The sequence below is a fragment of the Hippichthys cyanospilos genome, chromosome 9 (genome assembly GCF_059441005.1).
Source record: "Hippichthys cyanospilos isolate Australia breed blue-spotted pipefish chromosome 9, RoL_Hcya_1.0, whole genome shotgun sequence".
NCBI classification, from domain to species: Eukaryota; Metazoa; Chordata; class Actinopteri; order Syngnathiformes; family Syngnathidae; genus Hippichthys; species Hippichthys cyanospilos.
The window spans coordinates 14488271-14500651 of NC_142377.1; the positions used below are offsets into that span (position 1 = coordinate 14488271).

At 37.4% G+C, this 12381-nt stretch overlaps 1 protein-coding gene across 2 annotated transcripts in view; it reads right to left on the reverse strand.

The window, feature by feature from the left end:
- camk1b (calcium/calmodulin-dependent protein kinase Ib) overlaps positions 1-12381 on the reverse strand; it is a 29433-nt gene that overhangs the window by 16131 nt on the left and 921 nt on the right. Inside the window, exons 1-2 of one of the 2 annotated variants that reach the window (XM_088423376.1) lie at positions 10391-11719; positions 5948-6061 (exon numbers count right to left, since the gene is read on the reverse strand). In XM_088423376.1, coding sequence (XP_088279502.1) covers positions 5948-6061; positions 10391-10416 — 140 coding nt within the window. In that variant the 5' untranslated portion in view covers positions 10417-11719. Of the gene's footprint in view, positions 1-5947; positions 6062-10390; positions 11720-12381 lie in introns of those variants that run through there. The other variant, XM_088423377.1, reaches the window with a different exon arrangement.

The following is a 12381-nucleotide window of genomic DNA, read 5'->3' on the forward strand; positions in this document are numbered from 1 at the left end:
ATTTTGGTGATTATTTTCTAAGTACAGGAAAAGCATTTGTGTGCAAATGTCCTATTTTGATAAAACATAAATGAAAAATGTCTGTTATCATAAATGACTCCAAAAATGAGTGAATAATTACTGTTGAGAGGCTGAAATGAGAGGATTTGAACAACTTCAAGTCAAACAATGGCTCTAAACTATTATTCACTTCTTAAAATAGGTGTCGATTTGATGATAGATTATCGATGAATCGATTATTTTCGACAGCTCTAAATCAAACGCACACATTCGCATGAACATAGGCATCCACATGCATGAACGCGCAGACCACTCAAGGCCGAGGCCAGTGTGTCACCATTCCGACAGACTGTCGGGGGCCGATCCATCAGCGCTAATGATTTTAGGCGATTACATCACTCTCCAAATTTTCCCCTTCACTTCCTCCCATCCCATGGTCGCCTTTCCTCCATCCCCATGCGTGTTGCAAAACATTCTGGGCTGAATGAAGTTCCCGTCAACCAGCGGGTGACTAAACCCAAGCGCATGCTCTCATTTCGAGAACATGCGCATGTTTAAAATGTCAACACGGCTTGTTTGTGCAGTCGGGTAGAGAAAGCCTCCAAGCCAGTGGGAATAACAGGATCAAGTATTGTAAATATGGAACTACAGCTAGCACAATGTTGCACATGAACGAGAAAAGCAGGTTTTAAATAAGCAGATGAGTAGAAATGTATTTAAAATGAATGTTTTCTCTTCAGCAAACCGCTGCACAGAAGTTATAACATAAATAGTTTCTGATACGGCACCTGTAAATTCCTAAACTTTTATATTTGATAATTAAGCAGTTCTGAAAATGGATGGATAGATGGATATAATGACATGCAAAACATGCACAAAACACATCCATATTTAAGACGCTGCCAAGGAAAACAAAGGGAAAGCTACGTCTGAATTTGTGTATACTGTGTGTCCAATGGGGTGACATCCACATTTTTCTGCCAGATTTGGAAAACAATTAGTGCAGAAAAAAATAGTTAGCAGGAATTTTACATTTACCTTGGAATTAGCTGACTTTGAAGTCCGGATTCTAAGATTCAAGTCAGAATTCTGAGATAAAAGTGAGAATTCTGACCACCTTTTTTTTTCTTCACTGGCCCTAATCCTCTTCCGTAGATGTATGTAAGCTTTTGTTTCGAATATTCCTTGAGCCAATGTACATTACAGTAGCCATAAGCAATCAATCAAACACCCATCAATGACTTGTTCTAACTCCTGTCTGTATAGCAGAGGCCTGTTTCCAAGTGAATCACGCTAGCGCACACGTGGATGCAGCGTCCACGGGAGACGAGGCTCCAAACCGCAAACCGGTTTCAGGTCACAGACATGAAAACAGAAGAGAAATAAACTGGAATAGATTAACATAAATAAGAGGGAAGAGAAAACCGAGAAGGCCAAAGAGGATTTGATTTGATTGCAATGAAAGTGCTGTCGCCTGTGTGCATTATTAATCCCCATCTGTTTTGATTACAAAACCATGCAGCATCAACTTGGGAGTCACAGTAGAAACTCCACACATGCTACTAGAGGACAGATAACTTTTGCATCCTCCATATATGATTTACTAAATATTAAAAAGAATGCAAAAAATAAATAAATAAAACGACATGAAAATTTGACATCCAAGCAACATTTCCACTTTGTTATGAAATACCAACTTTTATACTGATTTTTTTTTTTTTTTCAAAATGTAAACTGTGCTAAACAACATACAACTTTTCTCCTCCTGTTCCAAATTTCCCCACATACATTTTGGTCTATAAGAGGATTTTGTCGGCTGTAAAGCACATTTAAGTCAGCGTGGTTTGTTAAATTGTCATCAGTAGGACCAGCAACTTTGTCAGGCTGTCAGCATCAACGTGTCCAGATTTATCGCGCCAGCCTATATGGAGCACTAAAGCACTTCTAGCTAACTTTTCATTTGCAGTTTTGAAGACAAATGACGAATGAAAACAAACAAACAGGGAAAAACGAAGATGATAGAAAGTGATTTTTTTTAAAAATTGTCATTGTTTTTGTCACTCACCGGCAGAGGTGGACAGTTCATAGCGGAACAACAGACTGTCCAACTGCCCCCTCACGAATGCCTGTAAAGATGACTAACAATTATTGATCGACCGTCAACAATTTGTACATTTTCCACCTTTGGTGGCAATGGAGCAATGAAATCAAATGGCGGACTGATGAATTGATGTCTGCAGTTCGGTTCGATTTGGAAAAAATGGCAGACTGACAATGATGACTGGCTGCTGACAAATTACGAATGATGGAGCAGCAACTATTTATAAAATGCCTACCTCTGTCGATCCGTAGTGCTTTGCTCGATTTTATCAGAAAAGTACTAGCTCTTCTACTATGTGTTATGTAATGTGCGTAATTAACAAGTGCATATGTTTGGGTATTCATATGCTTTATGCTAGCAAGATGACTGGTCTAAAAAAAAAAAAAAAAAACAAGGCTTCTTTCAACATGTTTATAAAACTACAAGCATGCCATCTATTTTCTTTCTGTGCATGCGAGAATGAGTTGCGCTCTCCTAATGCACACATGTGCACCCAGTGGATTATTAATAGCAAATCAAAAAACTTTGTTTCCATAGTGACTGTTTGAGTCCATTCTGGAAAGTGTCTCCAGTTGTTACCAAGACAACAATCCAGCAATAGCAAATGAAGGTGGCACACAGCTGAGTAATGTGGTGAGCCAAGAATCGCCCCATAAACACGCTCCAGGAACAGGTGGAGACCAGGAGGATAACAATTAGGGGCAAACAGGAAAATTGGCTTTTTCCGAGCAACCAGTGACAATATTTAAAGACAACATACCCACAAAGCATGAATACAGCATATGCATTAACTTCATTGAAAGAAAAAAAAATTCTTGTCTATGAATGAAACATGGTGAAATTCTACACACCAGCCTGTGAGCTGCTACCAGCAGGTCTAAATTTTAGTCTACTTTCAACCGCCAAATTGTCAGGTACACTGCGAGCTAGCTTAAAAAATAAACCACCTGATTTGAGTTGAATGGCTATAAAATTAGTTGAAAAATCATTTTCATTTGAAAAAGTGTACCCGTATCTTAACTTAATCACTTAAACAATATTCACTTCGTTATCAGTTACTGCTCAAAACAAAACAGAGGCGTGTGTGTGTCTGATCGAGAAAAAAAAATACCTCAAGCAAATATCTTGAATAAACATCCTGACATGAGACCATTAGCAAGCAAAAGAAAGTGCCAACTCAAATACCAGCTCCAACTTAACTTTGAGCCTCTGAGGGGACTCTGGGTCAGCATCGCAGTGTGAGAAGGAAACCAGTCTCATTGGGAAACATTAACCCAATTATCCTCAAGAGGAACTCACAGGACAGACACAGTCAAACGGTGTTGAATGATTCCTTTCCGTAGCTGGAAAAACCAAACCACATTTTGGCTTTGAAAAATTGCCCTGTATATCTAAGTAGTCCCTTTCCTCACATGGATACTATGCTGCATTATTAGTTTGGCCTCTGGGACGTAGATGATGACATGCAGTAGATGATCCCAGCATCCTCTCCAAACAACAAGCACATGCTCACCATGGTGCAGGCACACAATGTCCTCTGAAGTTAAGAGGTTTAATAGAGACTGTAATGCCCCAAGAAAAGCAAACTAGGCAAATAAGGCGCATATACACACTCATCTCCCGGCAGTAATCCACGGCCAAATGCTCCTCTCATACCGCAGTATTTGACCTTCCATTGTCTGTGGCAAATGATGTCATGCACTGCTAAGTGCTAAAATGAGACTGATTAGCAAATGATGAAGATAAATGTCATTACATTCATGAAGTGGCCTTACCTTCACCTCATGCCTCTCAGTCATCTGCCGTGGAGGCAAATATTGAGTGATGAAACTTTATTTATTGCTCCACGGGTACTTCAGTAGGGCAAGGCCAGTGGTTCTCAACCTTTGTTTTAAATGATGAGCCCCTGCGAAATATTTTTTCAGCCAAGTGCATAGCAGTTTAGAGTAAAAGTAAAAAAAACAAAACATGTCTGATTACACTTTGGACCAACGTTTGTTCTAATATCTCGACGAGTGCTTCATTCACAAACAACAGAAATTAGATCATATAACATGATCTGTTTCATTTCTGGCTTGTGTGACAGAAAATGCTGTTACCAATGACAACCATCAGCTGTGTAAAACTTGACAAAATAGACATACAATGCTTTGCAAAGGGATCCCTATGTCACAATTAAGCTATAAGTTGCTTCATGTTCCCATTAATTTGCTCTTGATTTGAAAGGTAAAAAGTGCTGCTTCTGTCTGCATGAAACAAATTAAATTAGAATTGCTGATACCTGAAGAAAGCCAAACTACCTGAAGAAAGCAACCCAAGTAAAATCTCACATAGCCCCATTTAAGAATCACTGGGCTCGGCAATATGGCAATCCAAAACACATAAAAAAATATACAGTATATAATAATAATAAGTAAAAAAATAACAAATAACAAATGCGAAAATCAAATATTAAGGCATCAAATATCAGATACCAACACACATCAACAATAAAAAGTACATCTCAGAAGAACCCTAGAGTACAAGATTAAAATACCGTTTGCATATTTTTACTCTCCTGGTTGACATGCTATAATGTACCGATACATTTCTGGATTTCGGATGGGTGTGCTTGCTGTGTAGATGTTGCTTTTTTTTTCCCCTCTCATGACACATGAATTTAGTCGCTAGTTTTCTGTTCAGAGTTGATTATGCTGTGCTGTAAAGTGATTTCATCCAGACAAGGCTTTAAAGTGTACTATAACGATTGAGCACTTATCTGATGTTTGGCTACTCTGAATTTTACATTATCGAAACGGGTGTCATGGCTAGTCTGCATTCTGGTCACACTTTGTGCTCACTGTGCACCATAATTAACTACTCATTCTACTTTGGTGATAACACTACTTGTCAGAAGTGTGGTTTATTAACTGCCATGGAGGCGAGAATTAGTGACAATGAATGTGATGGAGCCAATCGCAGCTGGTAGCTGGTGAAGCACATGTTAGCGTAACACCTAGCCTAGCATGCTTCTAGTGCCTTTTTCTCATTAAATGGCGTCACGTTACCTTTGATCTGTCATTGCTCAAGACCGGTCCCATTCTTTTGGCTAGTGTTTTATTCTTCATTGTTTGTAGTTTTGTGATTTATTTATTTTTTGTCGAGCTACAATCCGTCAGAAAACATTCATTAGTCCACACTTTTTGTATACCTGAAAAATCCACAGTAATTCAAAGCAGCAGCCCAGCCATAACTGTTATACAAGTGAAGTCCATCACGCTCACTTTTTTATCGTCACTGACGTGTCTACTCCGCTCCAGGGTGCAGAGCTGTCATGGTTCTTTCATAACAGTTTAAAGGAACTTCATTTCCTTAAGAGGCTTTCTCAAGTTCCATCTACAATTATTTACAGGGCGATGGCAAAACGACAGCCGTACTATGCGATTCTTTGTTAAGGGTTTGTTGACTTTGAGTCATCACGCGGTGTCATAAAATGGACATCGTAAGCTTGATTCAGGGCCCTGCTTTTTTATGACCACAAGGAAGTGAACTTGCTGCAAATTGAAAAAAAAAAAAAGACTTGGAAGACATACTATTGCATTACAAAGTCAAATGTTCGATATATGTCTGTTTTAATGACTATGTATCTTTAGAGGAAAAGTGTGTAATAGTCAAACATTATTCATTTTTCTAAGAAATTAAGAGAGTGTTATATTTGATTGATAGAAATATGAGACTATCTTTGAACAGTCAGCACACAGCTATGTGCTACAAACCAAATACTCTGTCTGACTAATAACAATATGATTGGTACAGTATGAACTTTAACAACTAAACATTTAAAGCTAATTAAAAAAAAACACTTACGTTCCAAGGATATCTTTGAAGTCATAATGCTCCTTCACATCCGACGTCTTCTTTTTCCAGGTATGGCAATCGTCACCCAGCGGCATCTTCTTGTTGTTACGGTCAGAAACGTGACTAACAAACAAACCAAAGGATTGGGGAGGGAGAAAAAAAATCTTTATTATTCAAGCGGTCTCTCATGTAAAGTACAGTACTGCATATCCAAAAAACTTTCAAGTAGTTTTTTGAGGTGAAGATAGAGCATGGAGGTAGTTGATTGTGACTGTGACACTTGTTCACACATGACATCATCTTTTGCTATTCATGTGACATCATCAGTCAGATGGAATTGATGCAGTGATGAATCCTTGGCCAACTTACCATTGAGTCTGTGCACTACCTACAGAAAAGCAGAAACGGTTGCTAAAGATATGCAGTGAACAAGGTAACCAAGGAGACTACCAATGATGATGATGACGGCTGACTCTGCAAATGTGTGAACTATAATTCTGAAATCCAGACAACATTTTAGAATTAACAATGCTGTGCATGAAAGACACCCCGGTTGTAAAAATGCTCTTCTCACTTTGCCTCTGGATAGAAACATGTTCCATGGCTCTGGGGGCATTAGGCTGTTGTTCGGTCAATAGTTTGATTTTTGGGACTGTTGTCCTGGGTTTGTATTAGGCCAGTTGACGTATATTGGAAGGAACACTTTCAGCAGCGGAATAATGAAGTGTATACGTGACTGCATGTTGTCTAGGAGAAAGGTACAACCAATGTCGCATAAAAACTAGGAATTGAGTGATAATTGTCAAGACCGATTATCAGCACCGATATTTGATCTTTTTTTTTTCTTGTCAGGTCTTGTTTTATTCTTCCTCCCATATCCCTCGTGTTTTTCATATCTCATCTAAGATCTTGTGGTGCTTCTCAGCAAGTACCGACAGGCCTTTCCGTCCTGTTGGTCATTGTCTTTGTATGTGTCTTGGACAGTTCGAGCCTGTTCAGTGATTTTTTTTTTGCCCTGTCCTTCTGCAGGTTATTTAAAATAAAGAAACCTTGTAACCCTGTAATTTGGATGAATTATCTACATTGGCCTTTATTTTTTTGATTTAATGGCAGATTATTAATGTATTTAAATCTTCTGTTAAGAGAATCCACTGATCCTATGAACAAGCTTGACTTTTTGTTTTTGATTAAAACGTGTTTAAAACCAAATAGAACATTTTACATTTATGTTATTTTGAACATTTGGATGACTCCATTTACTGTGGAAAAACTATAGGGCAGTATTAACTTAATTTTTCATAGACAGTTTTAGGACATGCTGATGACCCTGGGAGCTCCCTTATGTTTTTGTTTGAAATTTATGATTAAGATGTTTGTTGTCTTTAATGTATTTAAAAAAAACAACATTATGCAAATCTAAGCATGTGTTCAGTAAACATATGTTTAAATACGTTTTAACAGTTCAAGTTAAAGTGGAATGTTTTTATTTTTTTAAATTTTGAATTATACTCCAAGTATCGGTTTAATAATAATAATAATAATAATAATAATAATAATAATAATAATAATAATAATAATGATTATCGTCAAAGTGGTCGATTGTATGATTGTCCTGCATTAACAAAATACCAAACTTATTTAGTTATTTTCAGCAGCAAAGAGTTAATACTTCATCATGTTTTATCTGTTTTCTGGATAAGTTATGTGACATTCATAAACTGAGCCAAGATTGGCTTTTTCTAGAGCACAATGTGATGTCATTTTCAGTCAACAGCAAGGATTAAAATGTGTTTTCAAAGACAAAATACAAACTCTGTAGTGCTGAAAAGTATCCGTTTAATGATGCTCACTGAAAATAGAGGAGCCAGTGTTTGTGGTCTCAAAAACCAAAAGGAAGTGGACTGGTGGTGGTCTTCTTGTCATTATTTAGAGACTTTATCATTACCAGATTGCAATTTATGACATACAAGGTAAAAAAAAAAAAAAAAAAAGGTCATAGACAGAGTTAATGAGTAAACCAGATCACCTTTTTTCACGGGTAACTTGTCCAGCTAATTCTGTTTGGAATATTAGGAATTAGACATCTGTCGACAACCTTTTTGAGTGAGAGTAATCACAGAGGACCTAGCTGCCAGAGACATCATCAGCTGAACCCACAAAGTGTTTCGAACTCAAGACCTGGCAGACTAAAATAGCCACAGTTCATATCAGCGTGCCTCACGCCTCCTCTGTTCCTGCTGCCAGCAATTACTTCCATGTCAGGCCATATAAGATGATGTAACATTCCGTTTGTTACAGAATGAAATAGCCCCATGAATCACCTTCAATTAGCACAAAGTTACATATCTATAAAAGTGGATTTGTGTGAATTTGAGTGGTAATTTGTGTGAAGCAATGCTCCGACACTGTACATAAATAGAATAGATTCCAGTGGGAGTTTTTTTTTTTTTTCTATAGGATATACTTCATGTGTTTGTTGCATATACATTGGGTGGCCCCCTTGATGCCTTTGCCAGTAGCTTTTATGTGTCGTCATAGAAACCCAAATGGTGCCGCAATGGTATTTGAGAATCAAAATTGCTTGAGCGTCTCCCAGCAGGTGGCAACTGAGATGCAAATCACACGCTCGGTTTGTTGGACGGGCACGTGATGTTGAGTTCTATACAACCACACGAATGTTTGGTTTACACCATATGAATTTTGCATGAGTCATCAGAGACAAAAATACAGCAATCAGTCATTTTTACTTGCGACAAAGGAGAATTGAAACTATTTATTCACACGTAATATATTTTGCAGCATGCAGACAAATATGTCACGTGAGAAAGGAGTGGCAATGTTGTTTTTCTCAACCAAGAAGCAAAAGTTTGATAAATATCTAGCTGTATAAGGAAGTTTCTTTCAGAGTGAAACTTCAAATGATGAAATTTATGCAGGAATGAATAAAGATGAAGGAGTCAAAGTACAGTATAAAACAAATGAGTGAACAATATCTTTGTGTTATTTGTTTATCTGTTGGGGCACCATGTAGCTTAATCACCAGCTTTACAGGTACGAAGTGTGTTGTGTTAAGAAATGTATGAAGTCAAATGTAATATCAAAATGAGTAGTAATTTGAAGGTTCACAGATTGGTTGTTCATGCGAATGCTGCACTGATTGCAGCATGGCGCCAATATTATTAGTGTAGAAATCACAGTTTGACTAAAATAGGCTTACTTCCTTGTTATTGTTTTTTTTTTTGCAGAAAATCAGTGTTCATGTGGAGTGAATGATGAATTTAGAACGCCCTCATCTATCAAGTTATAATCACTTGACATGGTGTCCTAGAACATTGATTCTCTCTCTTTTTTTTCACTGATGCACTGTGCCTACCCCCGTGGTAATTTTTTTCAGACAAGTACTGCCAAACGTGCACAAAGCATTTTTGGATGAACAATTCTGCGCTACGCATGTTTGATTCATTAAACTTTGGAACGACATTTGTCATGGTGTCTTAAGGGTGTATTTTATTCAGAAACTGCAGAAGATAGATCATGTAGCATCATCTCATTTACTTCTTGCTCATCTGTTAGAAAATTTCTTCACTAATGACAATGAACATCTGCATAAAATTTAACAAACTAAAGGCAAACAACATTTTCCAAGAGTCATTCTAACATAATTGACCAATACATTTGTTCATGTTCCAATTCATTTGCTCTTAATCTGAAAAGAAAATGTACAGTTCTTGTCACAGCATTAACAAAAAAACAAACTAGATTTTTTGATACCTGCAGAAACCCTGTTAAAATCTCACACACCCCCTTAAAGTGCCTCCAAGGGTAACCATACCCTCATTTCTGAACCACCATCTTAGAATATTTGAAGTCAAATTAACTGATGATCAGTCGCAAGTATCTTGTCACTCTACTTCCTTTTTCAAGATGCTACTGATATTTAAAAAAAAAAAAAAGAAGCTGGTTTGTTCACTTTTTTGTGTGTAAATTCTTAGAATCCACTGAAGGTTGCAAGACAGGAAACCCGGAAAAAGAGGAAATGACACGGACATGGACTTTTACTGAACGTGAACTGACACATTTTTAACCTTAGTTTGGGCTATGTCAAACTCTATTTTAGTGCTATCCTAAAATGAAACCAAATTTAAATAAAACAACATTAATAAATAAGTCATAGAAAACTATAATCAGTAACTATAGCAAAGTGAAAATGAAATACTTCTGAAAATGAAGGAAAGAAAAGGAGAGACACATGCGGGTATCGTAAGAGAATTAATCATGTCCCGTGGTGACATGACCTTCGATTTGTGGGTGGAGTCACATTGCTTTCAAGTGGGGAAAACTTGAGGTCAGAAGATCCACAACAGTAAAAAACACCATCTTCAAGTCCGACATACACGACATGCAACACACAGCCTGGTTGCGGGTGAACACAAAGAGAGTGACTGTACTCACTGGTTTCCCATTCCTGTGATGAGCATGGACAGAAGAGACAAACACACATACACAATAACAATAACACAATGACATGTGCGCCGTTTGACTGAACAATAGCACACGTTACATCACAAACATCCAAAGCAAACAATAAAAAGCCAACTTGCACGCATATTTGTCTTTAACCATGTACAAATGTTGATCGAGGCACACCTGTGTCACACTGCATATCTCGACAAACAATTGTGGCTCATCGCCAAACAGCGAGGGAATCTGCTGCCAAGTTTCAAGCAAGTTCTAATGAGACATTTCCTGGAAGCAGATTCACGTCACTTGGAAGCTAAAAAGCTATTTTAAAGTTTCCATGTGATTAACATCCTCAATCCTCAGTCTAGGTGAGGAGAGACCCCTCATTTTGACGCTTCAGATCTTATGTTTCATACGGTTCGTACAAAGGGGATGTAAGGAACCAAAAGCCATGTTGACAACGGCTGTCAGCCATGGTGAAGATTTACAGTAGATACAATGTGGAAAACTAGTCTATTATAACATTTAGCCAACCTATGACTCAGGAGGCAATGCGCCTTAATTAAAGGCACACATCAACAAACTAGATGGTGTACATGGGTTTAGGCAATGTTATAGCAGGACTATTAATCTAGATTTAATGATTAATAAAATGTTAGATTGAAAGACAAAATCAACAGAACGGTGGGGTTACAAATTACCTATGTTGTGAAAGTACCCTGAATGCACCATTTTGTTTCCTTAGCAAGCGTAGGCGTCCCTAATCAAGCTTTGAACTGTTTTTTTTACTACAAGTTGTTAATTTCAAAACCACACAACAAAAATAATTACACACGTTGTATATTTAAAGACAAAATTTGCTTAGTTTTGAATGCATCGTTAGCGCTAATGTTAAAGTCAATGTATTATCCCATTTCAATGCTAGTTATTTGCTCAAATAACGACTACTCAAACACTGGTAAACACATACACATTGTTAAGATGACACAATTCAAAAGCGCAAATTCTTTCCAGTAGGTGAAAATTGTGTTATATTATTAATCGTGTCAGGTTCAGGCAACCCAGAACATTTAATAACAGAGAGAAGACAACAAACTTTTTCTCGCAAGGAGAGGGGATAAGAACCTTCACCTTCTGAAAGCTTTTTCAAGTCTGGTAACAAATTCTGTCCGTCCCTCTTTTATTCATTTGGATTGGCCCAAGGTGCAAAAGTCATTGCTGCACTATAAACATGGCCATGTAAACGATCAGTTTATGACCGTGAGGAATGCAGTTTGGAGTCCATGTTGGTATCTTCTTTCTCAGGAACATCAAGCACGACCGGTCAGGTCACGAAACCCCCATTGGTCGGGTCACAGGCCTGTCTCTTTCTTGCAGCTTCTAATCTACCAATATGCTGATTGCATAACAAACATACGAACTGAATCATAACAAACATACTAACTAATTGTATAACAAACATACTAATTGCAAAACACAAATATGGGATAACCTATATGTAATTATATTAACAAATTGAGTTAATTAGCGACTTGATTCTTCTCTCATTTAAATTGTGTATGCCGTCCATGCATGGCACCACATTGCCCCAGAGTGGCCAAAATGTGCATGAACAGCTGGCATTTGTTCATATTTTATCATCTTTCAATTGCTGTTATTTTAGTGTACGTACCATTATTTTACTTTATTACTCATTTATTTTCTCCTCGTCCTTTCAAGTTATATTTCAATTTGAGTTATCGAGGATTTCATGAATCTTCAATTTCACAAAATTCAAGGATCCAAGATCTTTTTTGTTTTTCCTCACGACATGGTATGAAGTAACCACATTCAGAGCAGTAGCACGTTCCAGTCAATGGGGTTGACTTTCAAGCCACTTAGCTGCAAAAATATCACATACTGTACGCATCATAACTTGTTACAAAGAATATTTCAAAGGTTTAAACTGCATGAGTAGTTCACTTAAATTTACAATTTTCTGG